At 43.8% G+C, this 24082-nt stretch overlaps 1 protein-coding gene across 6 annotated transcripts in view; it reads right to left on the bottom strand.

Annotated features, from left to right (window-relative positions):
- The window catches only part of GPBP1L1 (GC-rich promoter binding protein 1 like 1), a 72268-nt gene that overhangs the window by 9587 nt on the left and 38599 nt on the right, over positions 1-24082 (bottom strand). For all 6 annotated transcript variants that reach the window (XM_043999434.1, XM_043999440.1, XM_043999435.1 and 3 more), the window contains 5 exons: positions 20816-20945; positions 20085-20371; positions 15944-16016; positions 11082-11275; positions 4972-5112 (listed from right to left, as the gene is read on the bottom strand). In XM_043999434.1, coding sequence (XP_043855369.1) covers positions 4972-5112; positions 11082-11275; positions 15944-16016; positions 20085-20371; positions 20816-20945 — 825 coding nt within the window. The remainder of the gene's footprint in view (positions 1-4971; positions 5113-11081; positions 11276-15943; positions 16017-20084; positions 20372-20815; positions 20946-24082) is intronic.

Raw genomic sequence — 24082 nt, 5'->3', positions numbered from 1 at the left:
TTGTGGTCTACCTTTCCCCCAAAGAAGTTTTCCATGGTCTTCTGCTTTCTCTGCCTACTCATGCTGGCTGACTGTTTCTTGACTTTTAACTCCTTCTTAAAGTGTAGCGCTGCTTCCCGGACACACCGTTGGTGCTACAGCGTGGCCCAGGGGGTGATTGGGCTTCTTCTCAGCCTGCCTGGCTTGTGAGTAATCACAGCCGCTTTCTCTTTGACCCGGAAACAGAAGTCTGATTGAACTCTGATTCTCTATGGTCGGAAGCTTGCGAGCTTGTGCCCCTCCCCCACTGGGCCTCCACTACTCGATTCAGCCCACTGGTTCAGACCCAGGTTGCTTTGCCCCAACTCCAGCAGATACTGCCTCCACTTTACCCTGGTTTACTGTCAAAACCCCTCGCCAGTCTGTGATCTGAGCCTCAGAAGCTGCTGGTGCTGAAGATTCTGACATGCGCTGGAAGCACTGTCCCTGGCTGGGTCTGGACCATGCGCTGAGCTGTTCAGCCTGATCAGTAGGTGATCAGAATTGCCCTCTTTTGCGGAGAAATAGTCTTACTCTGTTCTTATGTGCATTAGGCTGCTCTGGGTTTTGTTTTATTTACCGCATTATTTGGGCATGAGTGGATGGATTTATCTGGAGCTTGTGGGAGTCAGAGCCTCTCCTCCTCCATCTTGGCTCCTTTCCCAAACTACCTTGTATTTAACTACTTTGCATCTATGTGTTTATTCACATAATATTTGTGCTCTACATAAACATATACTTCTCTCCCATAAGCACGTAAGTTCTCTGAGAGCAGGGATTGTTTGGCTATTTGTATTTGTTTCATCAATGCAGTGCTGGGCTCACAGTAGGCACTTAATAAGTATTTGTAATGTACGGAAACAAAATGGTGCACATATTGTCAGACATATTCAGGTATCACTGACTTGGCTTAACCGATTTCCTTGGCTGAAAGGGAGACTTCTGTGAATGGAGGAGGGCCAGAGATCTATCCAGAAATAACGGGTATAAAAATCCAAAGTCAACTATGAAACTTTCAGATAACTGGGAACAGTCTCACTTAGGCCTAGAATAGGAAGATGAAATAATATGGCCAAAGAATGAATTATTCTGTTAGTGCCAGAAGGTGCCTGTTTGTATCTCTGTTATCAGCTTTGCCAAAGGCCATTTCTAGGACCTTTTGAGGCTCAGGTTACTGGCATCTTTTCTATTGTTACATCCAAAAGATTCCATGCTAGGCCTTATCTGACTGTGCCAACTGTGCCAAGGTCTGGACTTGTAGACATTGAAATCTGGGGCATCCAAACTATGGGGAAGGTGTCCAGGGAACTTAGCCAGGAGCACCCACAATTCCATTCAGACTCAGAAGCAGCCATCAAACTGTCACACAGACCCGTTCCAACCAATGTCTTTCACATACACACACAATATACATTAGCTTGGACAAAGGCAACTCATCATGTACATATATACCAGGTAGTCTCCAGGTCAGAGAAATAGTATTTAAAATAATCATAAAGTTGAAGTCCCTCCTTACCACACATGTGCCTTCAAACTTTAGAGGATGCTGAACAACTGAGATGTTAAACTAAACCAACCAGTAACAGTTTATCATCAAAAATCATCAGCTGATTATTTGGCATAGAACGTTTTCCTCAAATATGGCTGTGTTCCACATTTACAAAAAGGAAGCAATGAGGTGCCCTACTGAATGGACTTTGGGATAACTCTAAAAGTAGTGGTGATGAGCAATTTCACTCCCAGGCAATTAAAAAATAATAATTTACTATAAACAGCTTCAATGAACACAGACAAAAGAACAAGTAAAATAAAGAATAAAGTTCCATGTAATTGAAACAATTTGAAGGACTGATGCAATCTTATACCATTAAATGGGAGTGGGTTTCTTGAGGTGGTAGTACAGGCCACTTGAGATAGAGGGAATGAAGCAATCTCTTTGATTCAATAAAATAAATAAAATCTGACAGGAATGGCAGCATGGAAAAACAAAAGATTAGAGGGAGGAAAAAAAACAGGCTAACTAGTCAGGCAACTCACTTACTCACACCTACCAAGAAGGGACAGGTGTTCAATGAGGAGTCAGAGGGGTGGGGGAGACTACATCTATGGATAATTATTTCAAGGGCAGCCATGGGGAGAGGGAAAAACTTGGCCCCAGAGAGCAGAGCTAGGAACAAAAAGGGAGGTGAAACAGAATTATAGAGAGTCAGATTTCAGCTCAATGGAAGTTGTTAGGAATATAACTCCAGCTGTCTAAAATCAGAATGGGTTGCTCAGGGTGGTAGTGAGGTCTCCCTAATATAGCTGAAATGTATATAGCACTGCCAAGAGCATTAGATGCCAATTGAGTCTCACAAGTACTCGGTGAAACAGGTACTTGTGGTATCCTCATTCTCTTTTACAAATGATGAAACTAAGGCTTAGAGAGTTGAAGGGACTTGCCTAGGGTCACAGAAGTACTAAGTGGAGGCACACGTGGGACTGAAGCCCAGGTATAACATCCCTCTATCTACTAGACAAGAGAGTCAAATGTAATTGGGAAAGGTTTACAAAAAAAGAATAAAAATGACTCCACATAGATAATGTTACTTTGTGATTTTCTAAATCCACATGGGTCTACAGGAATACATTTCTATTTAAGTCTGACCTCCCTGCACTACCAACATAGTTCTCCTGGATTAGACTAGATGCCTACTGAGGTCATTTCCCAAGAAATTTCTGTTGATTCTCTGGCTTTGGATGCTGAAATTTAGATGCATTTAAAGCAAAGGTAGATAGATTGATAGGATACTATAGAGTACCCTCAATGAGATCCATGGCCCCTAAATAGGCTAGCCATACAGGAAAAATCAAGTGGATGAAGAATGCCCATTCCCCAGATACGTTTAGGTGGTAGCTTTGTCCAATTGATACTTAAGTCCTTTACTGTATACAGTCATTGCTGATAAACAACAAAGGGTCACAGAACTGAAATGAAAAGGAATAAGGTAGGCTAGGCTGTATGTGAAAATCATGTAATCCTCCTTCCAGTGTTACCAAAATGCTGCCTGACCCAAACAATATTCTTCTGATAATGCTATGTAACTCCAAAACAAGAATATCCTGAACCTGCAAAAATCAAGGTGTGGGATTCAAAAGGCAATGGTGGCCACAGGGAGGATGTCCCAAGTGACACCATGAATGCAAACAGTATAAAGGTTAACAATCTGTAAATGCATAAGGAAAAAGAGCGTGAGGGAGGGATGTACTGGGACTTACTTTCAAAACCCTAGAAAGAAGGCCCCTGAGGATGTGGGCAAGAATACTTTAGGATGAAGAAGTATGGAGGACAAGATGTGATACATCTCGTTGAACAGTGTCAACTTGATGAGCTTACAGATAATAATAAAGGCTAGCATTTATAGAGTGCTTTAAGGTTCACAAATATTATCTCATTTGATCATAAGCCCCATTTCACAGACAATGAAACTAAGGGACAGAGTGATTAAATAACTTGCCCAGAATCACTTACTTTTAGTAAGTATCTGAGGCAGGATTTAGACTTGGGTCTTTCAGACAACTACACTGTAGTATCCATGTCCAAGTAATTAATGTCATGTAAGAGTTTTGGAAGACAGTTATGGGAAGCCCTAAACCGAATATTTTCACAAAGTCCCAGATACTATTAAAAATAACTTCTTATATATCATAAGAGCTGAGAACAGCTTCACTGTGCTGAAAGACATCTATCTGTATATCAGCATGAATTCAGTGGAGATATAAGGATCTGTGATATCCCCTGAATGGTCAGAGTGACAACCTATCAGTCTGTCTTAGCTGGTTAGACTGCAAGTGTGGTGAGGATAGACTGCACCTAAGGAGAAACAGGGTAACAGTGTGCAAATAGCAATGGACTACAAGCTCAGAGATTCCCAGCTGTTACTAATGATGTGACCTTGGGCTAGTAACTTCTCCTCTAAGGTTCCTTTCTATTGTCATTACAATTTATATTTTTATTCTGTGCTTCCCCCAGGCATTCTGGGGAATGTCCAGCAAGCACCTGTGTAATGCAATGACCCTTCTTTGCAGGTTCACGGCATGAAGGATTTCATCTCAAGCTGGAAGTGACCTTTCAGATCCTCTAGGACCAACTTCTTATCCTATAGCTGAGGAAACCGAGGCCCGGATATGAATTGTCTGGCTCATAGTCACACAGAGGACAGGAAGTAGCAGAGCCATTTTATTTTATTTTTCTGCTTTTCTTTCTTTCTTTCTTTTTTTTTGGTGAGACAATTGGGGTTAAGTGACTTGCCCAGGGTCACACAGCTAGTAACTGTCAAGTGGATAGAGCACCGGCCCTGGAGTCAGGAGGACCTGAGTTCAAATCTGGCCTCAGACACTTACTAGCTGTGTGACCCTGGGCAAGCCACTTAACCCCAATTGCCTCACTAAAAAAAAAAAGAAACATTCGTTGCTCTGATAATGATGTGGGCCAGTGGTTTCCATTTATTCCTCCTCACAGATCTGCTCTCACCTACCTATTGAGTGGAAGCAAAATAAATAATAGAGGCAGATCACTGCAAGTCTTCTCTGGACCAGTGTGGAAGTTTCCTGGAGTCTTCTCATTAGTGGGAGACCAAGACAGCCACCAGAGTGTGTCAATCTGTGGTGCTGTTCAGTCATGTCCAGCTCTCTGACCTCATTTGGGGTTTTGGGGGCAGAGATCCTGGAGTGCTTTGCCATTTCCTTCTCCAGCTCATTATGCAGATGAGGAAACTGAGGCAAAGAGGGTGCAGTGACTTGTCCAGGGTCACACAGCTCAGAAGAGTCTGAGGCCCTGCATGCTATCTGCTCTACTACCAAAAGCTGCCAGTTTGAGAGGTCTATATTACTAGTAAGGAAAACAGACAAGGCCCTGAAGTCCCTGGGAAACGCTATTTCCACCTTTGGTAAACTCTGGTTGGTCATACTCACCTCTTTGGGAGAGGAAAGTACTGAGCCACTTGCCAGTACTACTGGTTTGGTGACAGCAACTGGACTGGTAAAGGCAGAATCGCGGCTAGAGGAGAGCGAGCCCGCTTTGTGTTCTGTCCTGCTGCCTTTCCATGGACTGGGCTGTAGGACAAGAAACACCGAAGGGCAGTCAGACCACAAAACAGATAACCCCCTTGCTTGCAAGATCATGAAGCAAAGCAAAACGAGTCAGGAAATCTGCCCCCTAGCTCACCCACAGCTGACCTGCCTCTGGGTTCCCTGTCAGGAGTGGGAGAAGGGGAGGAGACAGAGGGAAGGCAGGAGGCTTCTTTGAGCTGGGGAGAAAGAGCCTGGGTAAGGAATTCTGGTTAGACCAGGAATCTGGCCAGACACAAGTTTGGGCATGCCTGTGGGAGGGACAGACTAAGCGGGCTCAACAGCACCATTTGGGTAGAAATTTCCTGCCTGCCCTTTCCCCACTGAGCCTACTCCAAAGTGAGCCCTTTGCCAACCTGGCTGAACTGCTAAAGCTGTGTCATCAGACCCGGGAAGCTCACAGACAGCAGGAAAATGGCAGGAATGTTAGAATAGAGCTATCTCTAGGTGGTGGGTGATAAAGGGAGGCACATCTGGGATTCCCTTGCACCCCCAGAGGCTGCTGTTCGAATCTCAATGTGGCTCCCTTGCTGGTCTTACCAATAGCTATATAAACCAGGCAAAGATGGAGTGGGGTTCCCTGAGGACCACACCAGAGCTGCCAGGAGCTATGAGGAGGACCTTAAGATATTAGCGCCTGCTGCATCCAAGCCACACTTCCAGCCTCTGCCACAGTAGTGCAGGAGCCTTGGATGCAGCAGAGTAGTCAATTATGAAGCCCTTCTGGGTGGCACTAGGGGATGGTTGGGGAGACAAAGCTTGAATAAGATGCGGCCTAGATCTTCATAAAGATACATATACTATGTAACAGATGTAACACATGGTTCTATCTTATGAAGTAGGAAAGAGAAAATCAATTCAACAAGATATGAATGCAATACAGGCAAGGATGGAAGGCAGATGGAACAATAATAACAGTAATAATAACTATCATTTATACAGATCTTACGATGTGCTAGGCATGCACCAGGTCCTTTATGATTATTGTTTCATTTAACCCTCAAAATAACCTTATTTGGTAGGCTGATAACGGGTATTACACCATCTTTAAAGACAAAGAAATGGAACCAAACAGATTAAGTCACACAGCTAGGAAGTGTCTGAGGTCAAATTTGGACCCAGGTCTTCCTGACTCCAAGCCCTGAGTCTTATCTACTATACCACCAACCTGCCCCCAAGAAATGGCATCTGATTCACGAGAAATTTGACAAATGAAGAGGGGGAGGGAGGATAATTAATACTGGAAAATGTATGAGCAAAAGTTTAGACAAAGGATTTTAGTTTGGTTGAAGCAGAGTATGCGGGGAGCGGGTTAAGAACTGGGCCTATGAGGGGCAGCTAGGTGGCGCAGTGGATAGAGCACTGGCCCTGGATTTAGGACGACCTGAGTTCAAATCTGACCTCAGACACTTGACACTAGCTGTGAGACCCTGGGCAAGTCACTTAACCCCAATTGCCTCACCAAAAAAACCCAAAACGAACAAAAAAAAAAGAACTGGGTCTATGACTTCACTGGTGTAGGACGCGCCCTCTGCCAATGCAGGTTACCCATTTTCGGTAATGCACAGCCATAGGGCATTACCTAGAGTATTGAGAAGTCACCTTCAGGATCACACAGCCAGTCTGGGTCAGAGGCAGGACCTGGGGCCAGCTCTCTTACTACTATGTGACTTGTACATCTCTTACAGTGCACGCAACCAGGAGTAATGTGAGCTAAGACAGAAAGACAAGGTAGGGCTGGACAGTGGAGGACTCTGAATGATGGGCAAAAAGCCTGCAGGTGGTGGAGAGACTGGAGGAGTTGGAGGAGCTCTGTCTGGGATGTTCGTGATGGGAGAAGCAAGTGAAGCACTGAGAAGGGGTTGTAGGACACACCATCTAGGCCTGATCAGATGTGACAAATGAAAGGGGAAGAAGAAATATGGGCAGCTTGGGAAAAGTTTTGGCCATGTTCAATTTGAACTGCTGGTGAGGTGCCATGTGGGCAATGGTCTTCTTTCTCATCTCTTCCTCAAGTTCTCCTTTAAAACTCAGTTCAGGGGTAGCTAGGTGGCGCAGTGGATAGAGCACTGGCCCTGGAGTCAGGAGTACCTGAGTTCAAATCTGGCCTCAGACACTTAATACTTACTAGCTGTGTGACCCTGGGCAAGTCACTTAACCCCAAATGCCTCACTAAAAAAAAAAAAAAAAAAAAAGACTCAGTTCAAACCCTACCTTCTGCTTCTGAGACCTGCTTCCACTTAACACTGGATACTTTCTTTTGTGCATTCCTTGAGGGAGGGCACAGATCATATTTCTACCTTTCTTTGTATTCCCAGTCCTTAGCACAGGAGCTGGTATATAGTTAAGTACTTAATAAATGGTGGACTAACAGTCCTTTTCCATGGATGGTGGTTTTGATGTGATTATTGTTTCTACAATTAGAAGTCAAAGGAGGATGTGTGTGTGTATGGCAAGGAGGCCACTGTCACTGGGTCACAGACTACATGGGGAGGTGGGCAGGGATCAGAGAAGATGGTCACAGAGTAGAGCGGTGGGTCTGGGACAGGCAATCTAAAGTACACATCCCCAAATCAGAAGCCCAGGGCACCAGGACAGAAGTTGTCATGATGGGCCTTGGTCTGGGTCAGAGGTCAAAACTTGGGAGAAAGATGGTCAGAGCTGTGTGTAGCAAGTATGAATGATTTTGATGTATGGATGGGAGACACCTTTATGGAAGAGATTCTCCAAGATCTCATTTTGCTCTACCCAATCCTCTTTTCTATTTTAGTCAATTGTAGATGGTAAAGATGTGATCCCACAGTGGAATCTCGATTGTACAAGTCTCTTCCTCCCTAATATGTTCATTAAACATACCCCTTGAGGGCAGCTAGGTGGCACAGTGGATAGAGCACCGGCTCTGGAGTCAGGAGTACCTGAGTTCAAATCCGGCCTCAGACACTTAACACACACTTATTAGCTGTGTGACCCTGGGCAAGTCACTTAACCCCAATTGCCTCACTGAAAAACAAAATAAAAAAAAAAAAAACCAAAACCAAAAATCCCCCCAAAAACCATACCCCTTGGACACAGGTCTCAAATACTTCACAGAAATGGAAAGTAGGTAGATAGATCAGTACTTGTTAATGTTCTCATTCCTTTTTTTGGGGGGAGATTTTTTGGATTATTAATAAAACTTGAGATTCTGTCATGCTTTGGCTATTTTCTACTTTTTCAAATACCTTGTGAGATGCCCCGCTCTGGCTCCCACAACTGTGCCATTACCACTATAGACTTCTCCTTTGTATCCTTGGGCTAATTCAGATGCTTCTACGGTCTTTGTTCTCTTCAGCATCGTGCATATGCCACATAGCCTGCCATTCTATTAAAGGGACTCTTAGTACCCCAATACATTTCACTTTAAGATGGAAAGAGGTTCAATTAAAAAAAAACAAAACAAAAAGCCAAGGCAGAATTATGAGCATCATCTTCAAGTCAGGGACTGTGTTTCTGCCTTTCTTTGTATCCCTGAGGCTAAGCACAATGGCAGACACATAGCTGCTACCTAAGCTGAGGTCCTCTTCACCTCTTGCAATAACTGCCTAACTAGCCCCCATCCCTTAAGCCTCTTCCCACTTCAGTTCATTCTTCAGACTACCAATAAAAGACTTTTCCTTAAGTACAGATCGGATCACTACCCCAACTCCATCCCAGCAATTTCCTATTCCCTCTAGAATCAAATATACATTCCTCTATACAAAACCTTCACAAATGGACTCTCTTTCGGCCTCACTGGACATCATCCCCACTCCTGAATTCTAAGTATGAGCCAGCCTTCTGATACTTACACATGATACCGTCTCCTGTCTCTGCATTGACCAGCCCCTGGGCCTCAAATATGCTCCATCATTATTTTTCTTCCTTTAAGATACAGCTCAAATCCCACCTTCTATAGCAAGTCTTTCCTGACCCTTCTCCCTGCTAGAGTCTACCCTAGTTACTTTGTATGTAAGTGTGCACTTATTCTTTTTTATTTACGCTACCTTTTTATGTACCTGTCACCCTATTAGGGTGCAGTTAGTTTCTGGAGTGCAGGGATTGTTTCACTTGTCCTTATCTCCCCATGCCTTGAACACAGTAGGCATTTAGTAAGTGCTTGTTGGCTGATTTTTCTTTTTTTTTTCTTTTGGTGTGAGGCAATTGGGGTCAAGTGACTTGCCCAGGGTCACACAACTAGTAAGTGTTAAGTGTCTGAGGGTGGATTTGAACTCAGGTCCTCCTGAATCTAAGGTCGGTGCTCTATCCACTGTGCCACCTAGCTGCCCCTTGTTGGTTGATTTTTACAGACTTAGGTCCGAGTAACTTCAGAGATCTAATTCCCTACAATCTCTGAGGGACTACCATTCCTTTCCTTTCTAAGAAGAATCCCTTTGGGGCAGCTAAGTGGCACAGTGTATAGAACACTGGCCCTGAAGTTAGGAGGATGAGTTCCAATCTCAGCTATGTGATCCTAGGAAGTCAAATAACCTTAACTGCCTAAAACGAGCTGGGGCCATCTCCAGTTGTCCTGATCAATCGATCTATATCTATCTATTGCCAATGGACCCAGATGGCTCTGGAAGAGAAAGTGAGGTTGGTGGCTTTGCAAGCTCCACCCCCCCCTTAAATCCAATTCACTGCAACTGATGACATCATGCCAATGTCATGGTCCTCTTAAATAAGGAAGGACAAACAAAAAGAATCCCTTTATTCGCTATAATCGTGGTTCTTTTACAGAACCTTGCTCCTTTTATCATCTCCAATCTGGGTTTCCAGCTCACATTTTCCCTTCTCCATTGCTCCCTTTCACTGCTATTTCACAGCTGCATTGCCTTCCTTGTCTTATTTGAACGAGGAGTCTACAGGTGTTACCACTGTTCCCAACACAACATCCTTCTCTTTGTTAAGGCCAATTATCTCATTAACTAAAGAACACGTTGAGGCAGAAATTCCCTCCAGTGATGTAGATCAATTAACAAGCATTAATTAAGCACCCACTGTGTGCCAAACCCTGTAGTAATAGATACTGACACAAAGAAAAGCAAGAATACTGTCCTACCCTCAAGGACTTCCCAATCTAAGGGGCCCATTAGATCATTAATCAGTCTGTAACTGTAAGCATTTTAGAGTTGCCTGGGTCATTAAAAAGTTTTGACTTCGGAGGCACCTAGGTGGCACAGTGGATAAAGCACCGCCCCTGGATTCAGGAGGACCTGAGTTCAAATCTGGCCTCAGATACTTGACACTTACTAGCTGTGTGATCCTGGGCAAATCACTTAAGCCCCATTGCACCGACAAAAACAAAACAAAAACAAAAAACCCAACAAAAGTTAAAAAGTTTTGACTTGGCTATGACCACCAGCTGTATGTATCAAATGTAGGCCAGGAACCCAGGCTGGATGGTGTAGTGGACAGAGTTTGGGGGCCTGGAGCCAGGAAAACCTGAGTTTAAATCCAGGTATGTGACTCTGGGCAAGCCATGTAACCCCTACCCATCTTAAGTTTCCTCAAATGCAAAATGGGGATAATAATAGCATCTACCTCACCGGATTGTTGTGAGGATCAAATGAGATATTTGCAAAGCAATCAGGACGTACTTATTCCTTCCCTAGTCTATTATACTAAGCCCCTCTCATCTCAGCCCTCTACAGTTTGGCTTAAGGCCTATCATCTTATTAAAACTTCCTTCTCTGGGTAGCTAGGTAGCACAGTGGATAGAGCACTGGCCCTGGATTCAGGAGTACCTGAGTTCAAATCCAGCCTCAGACACTTAACACTTACTAGCTGTGTGACCCTGGGCAAGTCACTTAAGCCTCATTGCCCCACAAAAAATATAATAAAATAAATATCTGTTCAATGAACAAATAGGATGAAACTCCCATTCTCTTTGCTCCACCACAAAAGCCCTTATCCCACAAACTAGCATCCTCTGGTACCTTGGAAGGAGGTGCTGCCGGCTTTGGGACGAGGTTTTTGTAGACACTTGGGACAATAGTTGTGGGCTTGTTCCCATTTGCAAGGTGAGGTCCTGGTGAGGTGAATGCAGCAGAGAAAGCAGCAGCAGGATCCTCTTTGGAAACCTTTTTGATGACCAGCATCTTGGTAGGCTGCTTGGCACTCGGAGGATTTTCTGTGAAAGACAGTAATTCAGAGATGGTAGAAGAAAACACAGTGCAGGTCTAGGCAGCAGGGACCCTTTTGTTACTTACCCCTTAATTTCTAGGGTACACAAAAGAACACAATCAGTAGAGTTCAAATTTCTCGAGCACAGGCTCTAGAGCCATAGGAGCCAGGTTCAAATCCTGCCTCTATACCTGGGACCATAGGTAAAACACAAAATCTCTCTGTGCCTCAATTTCCTTATGAAGAGGTTAGATGATATGGCTTCAAAGGTACCATCCAACTCTAGATCTGAGGCTATGATGCTTGAGGGCACATAAGGAGCAAAGTGCTTTCTGGGACAGAGAAACAAGGCTACATATAAGAAGACTACCTTTAGCACTGTCCCAACCCAGGCTGCTCCACTGTTCACAGAGCTTAGAGGAGATGAAAATCACTAAGTCTACTCCTGGGGAAATGAAGAACCACAAGGCCTTGCCATCTGTCCTACTGTGGCCTCTTATGGTTCTCTAGGCCTTACAGATTGCTTTGCCTCTATTTCCTTTAGATGCCCAGCAAAGCCAGGACCCTGGTCCCCACCCACTAAAGCTGACTAAATACCACTAAGTCTTTCCATCTGCTCTGCAGCTGAGCTTTCTTTCCTGTACTATCTTCCCCAATCAGAGCATGAGCTCCTTAAGAACAGAGACTGTTTCGTTTTGTTTTGTTCTTAGAGATGAGCATAGTGCTCGGCACACAGGAAATGCTCAATAAATGTATTTTCAATCTTTCATTGGTTCAGTCACAGGAGAAGTGCTTAATAAATGCTTATTGTCTGAGCAGGAATAGAGCTCCTCTCTCAAGTTATGGTGACCAGAAGGTGACAAAGATGAGGCTGGGAGCCTTCAGACATGAAACAACAGCAATCATTAAATGCCACCTAAAGCTTGGCCACTGCCTAGGAGAGACATTCACAGCCCCCAAAGATGGAAGACATGGTGTGGATTGTCAGAGGCTTAGGAAGCAGTGCTTTTCCCAGGGTAAAACTAGTATGCCCATTAGGGAGCCTTCTGAATCTGATTCACAGAAACCACATTTGGATTTTGTCTTGGAGAATGAGAGGAAGAATAAGAAGGGAGCACAGACTTCTAAACAAAAAGACAACAATGGTCTGGGTTTTGTTCTAAACAAATTCTCTAAAAGTCTACCCTGGCTTCATTCCAAGGTGTCCCAAACTGGGACAGTTCCTCAAGTGTGGTGTGTGCTGGGTGCCTGCTCTAAGGAGAGGAGAGAGAGGGAAAGGGAAGGAAGGGGAGAGGAAGAGGGGGGAAAGAAGAGGGAGAAGGGGAGGAGGAGGTAATGGGAGGGAGAAGAGATGAGGAGAAATAGAGAGAGGGAAGAGCAATGGAGACAAGAGGAAAAGGGGGGAGGTGGAGAGAAGAAGAGAGAGGAGGAAGAGGGAAGAAGAGAAGGAAGAGGAAAGGGGGAAAAAGAGGCCTGAATTTGCCATCCTGGTGTGGCTAATATTGGCACTATTCGCTGTCGAGTTTCTATTGTAGGTTTTTGAGGGGTATTCAGAGGGGGACCAATAGTGCGGTGGTGGTGACACCACGTCTTGGTAAACCAGTGCTAGAAATGCAGACATTCCCTTTGGCCTCCTTGGAGGTTCCGTAGGTACAACCCTGGTTCTCTCTTACCCAATTAAACTGCCTGCTTGTATACCTCCAAGTAAGCATCTGAGAAGGATGCAGCTAGTGCTTCTGGCAGCAGGGGCTTCCAAAATTTTGGCAAATTTGACAGAGTAGAAACACATTATTTTGAGAAGAGAGAGTGTTCCCGAGGGCAGCTAGGTGGCGCAGTGGATAAAGCACCGGCCCTGGATTCAGGAGGACCCGAGTTCAAATCCAGCCTCACACACTTGACACTAGCTATGTGACCCTGGGCAAGTGACTTAACCCTCATTGCCCCACAAAAAAAAAAAAAAAAAAAGATAATAGGAGGGGCATTCTAAGACTAGGGAGAGTGGGCACAAAGGTCCACGGAATTCAAGAAACAGAGTGGGCAAGCCAGTTTGACTGGATTGTAGAATGTATGAAGGGGAAGTGCTATGAAAGAAGCCTGGAAAGACCAGTTAGGGCCAGACCATGAAGGGCTTTAAATACCAGGTGAATGTGTTTGTATTTTATTATTATTATTATTGGTGAAGCAATCGGGGTTAAGTGACTTGCCCAGGGTCACACAGCTACTAAGTGTCAAGTGTCTGAGGCCCGATTTGAACTCAGGTCCTCCTGAATCCAGAGCTGGTGTTCTATCCACTGCGCTACCTAGCTGCCCCATTTGTATTTTATTCTAAAAAGAAAAGGAAGGGGGCAGCTAGGTAACGCAGTGGATAGAACACCAGCTCTGGATTCAGGAGGACCTGAGTTCAAATCGGGCCTCAGACACTTGACACTTAGTAGCTGTGTGACCCTGGGCAAGTCACTTAACCCCGATTGCCTCACTAAAAAAAAAAAAAAAAAGGGAAGCCACTAAAGGTCTGTGAATAGGCAAGCACCAGTTAGCCAGGGGCTTAGGACTTTTGAGAGGATGGATTTGAAGAGGGGAGAGGTTGGAGGCTGGGACTCAAAAGAGAAGGCTACTGCAGGAGTCTACACAAGAGGTGGTAAGGGTCTGAACTTGGGCTAGTACTAGTTTCTCTCTGTAATGTGTGAACAGGGGGAGAAGTTAGGAGTCTTGGCCACTGACAAGACACTGGTGATGGAAGTATGCAAGGACCAAAGTTTACTGGAGGTTGGGAACTTGAGTGACTATACCACCCTCAGCAGAGGGTGAAGGGAGGGAGTTAAAGTTTGGTTAAAACAGTCTGATATGCCATGCAATCCAAGTCCAGCAGGCAGCTAGTGACTTGGGACTGGACACTGGAGAGAGAAGACACTTGGGTGCTGTCTGCCCAGAGTCTAAACACACAGGAGCTAAAGCCAAAATAGAGACAGAATTTCAGGTAGGCCAATGCCATATCCCTGTAGGCACTCTCCCTAGATACATGTGGATATTCCAACAATGTTTCATACAAAGACAAGACTCATAAAACCACAACAATGGAAGAGAACTCTACATTCATCTTGTCTAACTTTGCACTGAGAATTCCTGACACCCTCTCCATTAGGTAATGAGCCCCAGTTTGGAAACCTTCAGAAGCTGGGGAAGCCACTGTCTTCTAGGTAGGCTCACACAGCTAGTAAGTGTCAAGTGTCTGAGGCTGGATTTGAACTCAGGTACTTCTGAATCCACAGCCAGTGCTTTATCCACTGTGCCACCTAGCTGCCCCCACTTAACAGCTTTTTAAGACATCTCTTCTGAGAGTTCTTCCTAGTATCAAGACATGCTCTTTCTCCATGTGATGCTTTCTAAAGTTGCCTTCTGGAAGAGCAAGAGTAGCCAAAGCAAGTCTAACTGCTTTTCAGGAAGAGCCGACTGAATGCAGTGATCACACATCCCCTGAATCCCTTGGCCAAAACTCCTTTGTTTCCTAAGCTAACACCCTGCAAACAAACTGGCATGGGCTCAAGTCTCTACATCATCAATCACTTTTAGCTTGTCAACATCTTCTTTAAAATGCAGCTCTCAGAATTCAACACATTGCTCCAAATACAGTGCACGACTAGCAAGAATTAGATTAGAATGTCATTCTCTTTATTCTAGACCAAAGATTAACTTTTCTGCCTTGTGGACCCCTTGGAGCAGTCTATGAAGCCTAAAGATGCTTTCCCAGAATAATGTTTAAAATATATACAATTGGGGGCAGCTAGATGGTACAGTGGATAAAGCACTGGCCCTGGATTCAGGAGGACCTAAGTTCAAATCCGGCCTTGACACCAGCTGTGTGACCCTGGGCAAGTCACTTAACTTTCATTGCCCCACCCCCACCCCAAGATATATGATTATATAGGAAACCATTTATATCAAATTCATTTTCAAAATAAAAAAAAAATCAAATTCATGAACCCCAGGTTAAGAACCTTTGTTCTATGGATAAAGCACCAGCCCTGGATTCAGGAGGACCTGAGTTCAAATCTTGCCTCAGATACTAGCTTTGTGACCATGGGCAATTTATTTAACCCTCATTGCCCCACCAAAAAAAAAAAAAAAAAAAAAAGCTACACCATAATTAATTATTAGGTCTGTGGTCCACTAAAAACCCGAGGTCGTTTTCTGCACAGAATATTGTGTTGCCATGAGTCTACTATTCTGTTGTAGGCTAACAAGTTACCCAGCATTTATTAAGCATTTACTATGCTAAGCATTACTGATACTAAGAAAGACAAAAATACTTCTTGCCCTCAAGGACTGCAAATTCCACTGGGGGAGACAACATAGACAGAACTATTCAGAGAAGACCCAAGGTCTGGGAAAGACCTCTGGCAGCAGTGTGGACTACCCTTAGGAAGGTGATTATTTTTAACACGTGAAGGACTTTCTGTCTCACTCACTCTCAATTCGGCCTGTCTATGCTTGCTGACACATTTGATTACCTTCAGAAAGCCTTGCTCAACACTTTCACACAAAGGGAACAATAACTACTAGGACCAACAAATGTAAAGTGATCAAAGGAAAATGATTTTTTCCCTTTCCCCTTAGCATGAACCCAGTTTAATTTATGTTCCTGAAGTTTCCTAGGAGAGAAGGGAGCTTCACCTACCCCATACTCCAGAAGGGGTCCCAACAGGTCTGCTTGGATGATTCTGTTTCCCAGCTTCTGGATTCAAAGATGGCTGTAAAAACCAGCAAAAAAAGTTGGTACAAAGCAGCTTATTTTGGCCATGTCTTCTCTACAATGACCACCATCATAAAGTATAAATGAAAATGATGTAAGAAGAATGTCTAGCATTTACTGCACTTAGCAGTGTGCAGAGTAGGACAGCAAACAAACACCCACCAATAGACCACTTGGGTGGGTTGCTATATGTTCACTCAAAGTTCAGTCCTAATTGTTTTCCTGCAGTCATGATTTCTTTATGTCATAAATTTTACTGGATTGATGGGTGTTCAATTCAATTCAAAGAATTTTTGAAGATGACAAACACTGTCTCTGAGCTCAGGAGCTCTGTCCTGAGTCATACAAATGGGTTTTGTTTCATCCCTTTAATTCAGACCAAATCATACATTAAAAAAAAAAAAAAGCTTGCTACCACAACAAACCTCTCCTTCCTCCCCTACCAGGCCTCACTTGCCTGGGCTAGAAAAGATTCAGCTCAGTGCTTCTGAAGAGGAGAGTCACCCACAGTCACCGTTAACTAGTGATTGACTACTTTCACATGTACAAAGCACTTTCCTCACCAGTACTAGTAGGTAAACAGTGCAAGGGTTTTTATGACCTCTTACGAACGAGGTAGGTATTTGAGGCTCAGAAAAATCCAGCGTGCCTGGCCTTGAGTCTCACACCTTGTACACTTCTGAGATAGGACAGGAGGCTGCCTTGTCTTTCTGCTGACTAAGATCAACAGCTCTTCCCACTCACTTTACCAGGCTGCCTACACCATTCAAAGTATCTAATAATACAGAAAAAGGCCTTGTAGCCTATGAAAGCTACAGGGTAGAAGAAAATGTGTACTACCCTGGTGTGAAAGGTCTTCCAATATTATAGGGGAGATGAGATGTATACAAATGACTCTAACACAAGCAGAATACATCATACACACAGAATACAAATGGTGTCATAAAAGTGTGATTAACAAATATCCACGGGAGTCCAGGATCATGGGAGAAATGTCCTGATGGTGCCTGGGGGAAGAATGGTGGTGGTAATTGAGACAGCCTTAAAGGATAGAAAGAATTTCTACAGGTGACCCTGGGGAGGTGGGAGGGGAAGGGAGAAAGGGCGTTTATTCAGGTAGCTGGAATAGAGTGTGCCAACGTACAGAAGGGAAAATGTGCTGGGCATTTTCCAGTTGGAAAGTTAATTCTGGATAGAGATCCTAGAAGGCTTTGACTGCCTAACCCAAGAGTTTGTCCTTTTTATTGCTAGTCTAAAAGAACACCAATTTTAATCACTTCTTTCTCAGGGCAAATCCAGGGATGACCCAGACAACATTCAGAGTGTTTCTAAGGTTGCTTTTATGATGGACTGAACTTCAAAATCTGCTAACAGCTTTAGCAGAATAAAATGCAAGATGAGACAAATTTGATTTTGATATTTTTATATTAAGACAATTAGAAAATAAAGGTGTTAAAATGGCAACAGTTGGGATCCAACATTAACTGGCATCAGATCATTTTTGTTTTAAAAATTGGGGGTCTCTGGGGCAGCTAGGTGGCGCAGTGGACAGAGCACCGGCCCTGGAGTCAGGAGTACCTGAGTTCAAATCCGGCTGAGACACTTAACACTTACTAGCTGTGTGACCCTGGGCAAGTCACTTAACCCCAATTGCCTCACTAAAAAAAAACAACAACAACAACAAAAACCGGGGGTCTCAAGAAAGTGTATCCAAGTGGAATCCCCCATTCTGTTAGCAACCCTAAGCATGTTAATAAAGAAATGCCAAGGAAAAATGATTAGGAATAGTCTTAAAAGTTTCTGTTCATGTAGCAAAGTGGCAGGTAGGTTTTACCATGGGCAACTGTACAACAATGAAGTCCAGACAAGGGACAAGGGAGTAGTTTCTGATTCTGTCCTAAAGATAAAATTCAAAGAGGTCATAATGACACAGTACATTCCTCACAACAACCCTGTGAGGTAGGTAGTGTAAATTACATTATTCCCATTTCAGAGTAGAGAAAAGGGAGGGTCAGATATGGGGTATGACTTGTCCAAGGTCAGACAAGTGCTAAATAGTAGGAAATATGACCTCCCGTCTTGTGAGTCTAAGGCTCTTGGCATCACATCACACTGTCTGCTTGATATCTTTTGGCCAACAGTCAGTATAGGTTACTGTGGCCAAGAAGCAGCTGGGAATGACCATGCAGAATATCAGTAACAAGGTAGGAAGGCTACAGGAGAGTAAGTGACAGGGTGGGGCTGGAGAACTGAAGTATATGGAAAGACCTGCAAAGTGGGAAGATCAAAGACAATAATTGGGACTAGCATGGGAGAAATAAACATGGCTGAGCTCTGAGAATGGAGGATGAAGGGGCCTTCTCCAGAAACTTTAGTGAGGGAAATGCTGGACAAAGACTTCCCAAAGTCAAAAGTAGTAAGGGAAGGGGCAGCTAGGTGGCGCAGTGGATAGGGCACCAGCCCTGGAGTCAGGAGTAGCTGAGTTCGAATCCAACCTCAGACACTTAACACTTACTAGCTGTGTGACCCTGGGCAAGTCACTTGGCCCCAATTGCCTCACTAACAACAACAATAACAAAAAAGTAGTAAGGGCAGAAAAGAGAAAAACAACAATTGACTCAGACAATCCTGCTGCCACTGAGAAGAACACTATCATTGGAATACCTAGGCTCAAAATCCAGATTCAAACAAGCTTTGGAAATCATCTCAGCCCAATCACCTGATTTTAATAGAAAACAGTCCCTGAGATGTAAAATGGTTTGCCAGAAAGGAGCAGAGTGAGATGAGCCCAAATGACAAATATCCAGGATTCCTCCCTAACCAAGCTAATGTCAAAGAAGATTCATGTCTTTATATAACAAAAGTTTCTATTGATGTTATACTCAAGACATGTGCTAATGGGAAAAATAGAATAAATAAACCATGAATGCAACTCAGGAGACTGATTGATTGAATTTCGGTTCCTCCATCTATAAAATAAGGATCCTTTATTTCCCCATGGGACCTTACATTAACAGCATACAATTTTCTCATTTACTCAAAGAATACTGAGTTTTAACACAACCATAAATGGCAAAATGTCATGAATGCAAAATAACAAAAATTTCCCCCATTTGTCATGTTTAAACTTTGCTAACAATTTTTTAGGGGGACAGAAAGGGAAGGGATGGCTTCTAGATTTCTACTTACCAGAATAGTTTACCTGCCCTAATTCTGTATTTCTTCCTCTTCCTGTTCCCTAAGCAAAGTAATTACTGCTATGGACATTAGAATCATAAGCTTGAAATCTGGGAGTAACCATGGGGCACTACAGTATTATAAATAGACACCGCCCCCCAAACCATACCATAAAGTTTTTTACCTCTCTACTTTAAAACACATTGCATAAACCAAATGGTGGGTTTGGATGAACATCAGGGTATGTGCTAACCATCTGTTACAGCTGTTACAATACCGAGCCTTTTGGTCACCACTTCTATGGGCACAGGCTTCATTAACTTTAGAAACAGAATGCAAGGGCAAGAGAAGGAACTCTTCACAAGCAGCAGAAAACAAAATCTCTCTAGAGGGCATACTTTGCAATTATAGAGCATCATAACTAGGAACGCAAAATACCTAAGACCATCATTGAAAACTTTCCATGAAAGACGAGGCAACTAGGCCTAAGGAAGCTAAGCACTTGCTAACATTTTAAATAAGACTGAACAAGACCAGCAGTAACACCAGCTCTAGGGTTCTTATGAACCCCTCGCCCTCCCCCCACCCCTCATCAACACTGACTCCTTTCCTCTACAAAAGGTCTTCTAGACGTGAGGCTACAATTTGGTTTCTGGTCCTCGAGCTCTTCCTATCTATGTGGCTCTTGAACATTACCTTTCCCTCTCTGGCTGTAGTGTCTTCCTCTGTAAAATGAAGGGGGTTGGGCCAGATGTTCCCTCATGTCCCTACCCTGATTCTAAACCTACACTGTGATTTAAAAAAAAAAAAAATCTTGTTGCCAAACGGTCCTGACTTCTGCTTTTATGATGCCACAGCCTTAGCTGCCCTTGGAAAGTTCCACACTTACAAAGTCTTCCTCCTCAAACTGCAACTTCTCCGCCTTCTCTTCTTTCTTTTCTTCCCTGGCCTCAGTAGGTGGCTTTTCCTGAAAGGCAGAGCCCTTGCGGGAGTGGAAGCTGCCATTCCAGTGGCGGTGGGTCCCTGCTCCCCCCCCGCCGCGCTGGCTCGCGCCATCGTGACCCCGGGCAGAGCCATGCCAGCCGGACTGGTTCCCAGCGAGTCCGGCATGCGTGCCCTTGGAGACACCCGAATCTACGGAGTCATGGCGGAGCAGGGAGGGTTGGTGCCAGGAATCTAACGTGGAAAGGAAAAGCAACAACACGTGTCAATGTGGCTCTCTGCTGGAAGTGTGGAGGGGGTGGGCCAGGGGCTTCTGGTCTGGCTGAAGGCCCTGCCATTCAGCCAATGGCTAGTCCGATTAGTGTATTTAGAATGATATGGATTATGAGATTGGAAAACTGAGCAAGAATCATGGAAGTTCAACTTTTCTTTCAATGCCAATTCCTGGAAAGATCCCTTTCATCTGCAACAAATGGTTTTAAATCCATCAGAAGACAAGTCTTTCCCACCCAGTAGAGAGCTGAGCTCAGGTGGAGATGAGCAGTACAGCCTCTACCTAAGATAGGTTCCTATGTGGATGGAAGCAATGGTCTACCTTCCTTCCTTCCATCTTTCCCAGGTGTGCTTGCCGCACTAGATGGCTCTGACGTGAACAAGAAGACTCTGGGAATCACTCACCTCCTGGAGTCCGTAGGGGCCCATTGTTAAAAAAACCATCAGAGGAGTTATGTCTCCGGCGACTCACTCCAAATCGTCCTTCTCCTCGGGATAGGTGCTCTCCATGTTTTTCAAAGGTGGCTGCAGGAGACTAGGAAGACAATGGCCAAAGAAGCAAATGAATGAGTGGTAGCCCAAGCTAGTCCCTTAAGACTTCTTCCAGTGGGTCAAACTCAGCCAGGGCCAAGCCCTGACGGGCATATACACCATGGCACTCGCCAGCTCAAAACCCTCTAGGAGAAGCCCACTGCTGTGTCATGAGCAAAACTTTCCACAATATAGCTCTAACCTACCCTTCTGCACTAAACAATAACATACCTGGAACACGTTGCTTGCCTATCTCAGCTTTCAAAAGACTTCTCTTCTATGGATATTCAATCCCATTTCCACTTTCTCCACTGATTCCCTTGTCTCATTTTCCTGAACAAGCATTGTGCCTGAACTTAACGATTAGAATGATGGTCTGAGAGCTAGAAAGGAACCTCCACCTAAAAGATCTGTAATCTGGTTACATTTCATTTGATCAATGAAAAGTCTTGAGAGGATATGTGGCTTGTCTGATGCTGCCCTCAAAATTCTGGGTAGAAGAGAGCTTCTGTCTGTTGTCTCTAACAAACCTACCCCTTACATTCTAGTAGTACATGGGTCATATCTCTCTCTTGGTCCCACACCCTCTTCCCCATCCCATCTACCGTATGAAAGAATATTTTTGAGGACAGGTATTATGCCTTAAAAAAAACCCCCAAAACCCCAACCAAACAAAAACCCAAGACCCTTCTGCCAAGCCTCCTCTTATGATGCTGAACACAGAGAAATATAGAACTATACAGGCTGGCTCCACAATCTCAACTCAGGCCTTCTTGTTCCTCTATCTCACTCTTTAATGACTATTTTAACTTTCTCTTCTTGCCTCAAGCCTCCTCAACCATCCCACATCTTTATATCCACCTGCAACTCCCTTTCCTCCTTATCCTATACCTCAAAGTCCCTTGACCCCAACTCCCATTATTCTTTCCTCTTTTGTTTTTATCACAGATAAATTTGTAGCCCTTTTCCTTGCTAAGGCTAACCCCTTTCACTTGTGCCTTTGATCCCTTCCCTTTCTATACTCTCTAAGAACTTGTTCTTTTAGTGTCCACTCCACTCTTGCCTCCTAATTTTCAATCATTCTTTATTCATCGGGTTCTTCCCTAGTGCCAAAAAACATGTCCAAATCTGTTAACTTTAAAAAAAAAAAGCTAATATTTATATAGCTTTAGGGTTTACAAAGCACTTGTTTGATCATCACTACAACCTTGGGAGCTAGGTGCTATTATTAGTCCCATTTCAGAGATAAGGAAACTATGGCTGAGGGAGGGTAAGAAGTGACCTGTCCAAGGTTACTTAGTCTGAGCCTAGACTTGAACACAAGTCTTCTTGACTCTTGAGGCAGATATGCAGCTCAGTGGATAGAGCACTTGGCCCGAGTTAAGAAGACCCAAGCTCAAAGCCAGCAACCTGCTGAAACTCCCACCCAAGGAAAACACAGCAGATGCAAACATGCATCAGGAATGTACAGAGCTCAGACTAGGAGGACAATGAGCAGACACTGCCCCAGACCATATCCCTTCAAGGAATGGACTGAGCAGCAGGAAGTAAGAGGACAAGTGCTCAGGCCAGACATTCTTCTCAGAAGTATGCTGAGCCCTGCATTAACATGAAGTTCAAAGTCAAGAAGAAGCCTGGAAGAGAGCAAACAAAAGAATCTGATAATAAAAGCATTATTCTGGCAACAGGGCAGTTCAAGACGCAAACACAGAAGAGAATAACTTGAAAAAGTTTATGAGCAAAGCCCCAAGAAGAAAAATGCACACTGGACACAAGCAAGAATTCCTAGGAGACATAAAGCAAGAGTTTAAAAAAAGAGAGCTAAAAATGATTTAAAAAAACAAATGGAGGGGCAGCTAGGTGGCACAGTAGATAAAGCACCAGCCCTGGATTCAGGAGGACTTGAGTTCAAATTTGGCCTCAGACACTTGACACTTATTAGCTGTGTGACCCTGGGCAAGTCACTTAACCCCAATTGCCTCACCAAAAAACTCCCTCAAAAACCAAAAAACAAAAGAAAACAAAAACCCAAATGGAAGCAGCAGAGGAAAAAAATGGGAAAAGAAGCAAAAGCCAGGGAGAAAAGATATGAAGACAATTAACAGTTTAAAAAAAAGGTGAATAAAACCTTGCTAAAGGCAGTTAATTCCATGAGAAGCAGAGTTGGCCAAATGGAAGCTCCACGAGACATCAAGAAATAATAAAACAAAGTCAAAAGGCAAAGAAGAAGAAAAAGAAGTGAAGCATCTCATAGGAAAATCAACTGACCTAGAAATCAGTTTGAGGAGAGAACATTAAGAAATAATGAACCACCTAAAAACCATGAACAAAAAAAGTAATCTAGACATCATATTTCAAGAAATCATAAAGAAAACTTCCCAGTTATCTTAGAACCAGAGGGTCAAGTAAAAATGGAAAAAAAGTCATCAGTCACCTCCTGAAAGAAATCCCAAGATGAAAACTCCCAGAAATATAGCCCAAATCCAGAGTTCCCAGGTCAAGAGAAAAATAACTCCAAGAAGCCAGAAAGAATTCAGGTACCAGGGAGGAACAATAATGATTATGACAGCTAACATTTATATAGTACTTACTATGTGGCAGGCACATTACAATTATTAACTCATTTGATCCTCACAACAAATTGGGGAGGTAGGTGCTATTATGAGGAAACTGAGACAAGAAGTTAATTGATTTGTCCAGGGTTACACAGTAAGTGTCTGAGGCCACATTTGAACGCAGGTCTTCCTGCCTCTAGGCCTGGCACTCCACCTTTTGTGTCCCCTAGGTGCTCACAAAATCAGGATCACACTAGATTTAGTAGCCACTATAATAAAGAAATGGAGAGCTTGCTTTATGTGGTGGCAAGGAATTGGAAGTTGAGGAGATGCCCATCAATTGGGGAATGGCTGGACAAGTTGTGGTATATGAATACAATGGAATACTATTGTGCTGTAAGAAATGATGAGCAGGAGGAGTTCAGAGAAGCCTGGAGGGTCTTGCATGAGCTGATGATGAGTGAGATGAGCAGAACCAGAAGAACATCGTACACAGTATCCTCAACATTGAGTGTTGATCTACTGTGATGGACTATATTCTTCTCACCAATGCAATAGTACAGAAGAGTTCCAGGGAACTCATGAT

This window comes from Dromiciops gliroides, chromosome 4 (genome assembly GCF_019393635.1).
Source record: "Dromiciops gliroides isolate mDroGli1 chromosome 4, mDroGli1.pri, whole genome shotgun sequence".
Lineage (NCBI taxonomy): Eukaryota > Metazoa > Chordata > Mammalia > Microbiotheria > Microbiotheriidae > Dromiciops > Dromiciops gliroides.
Note: the sequence above shows the minus strand (reverse complement) of the source record. Positions and strands in the feature narration are given on the sequence as shown.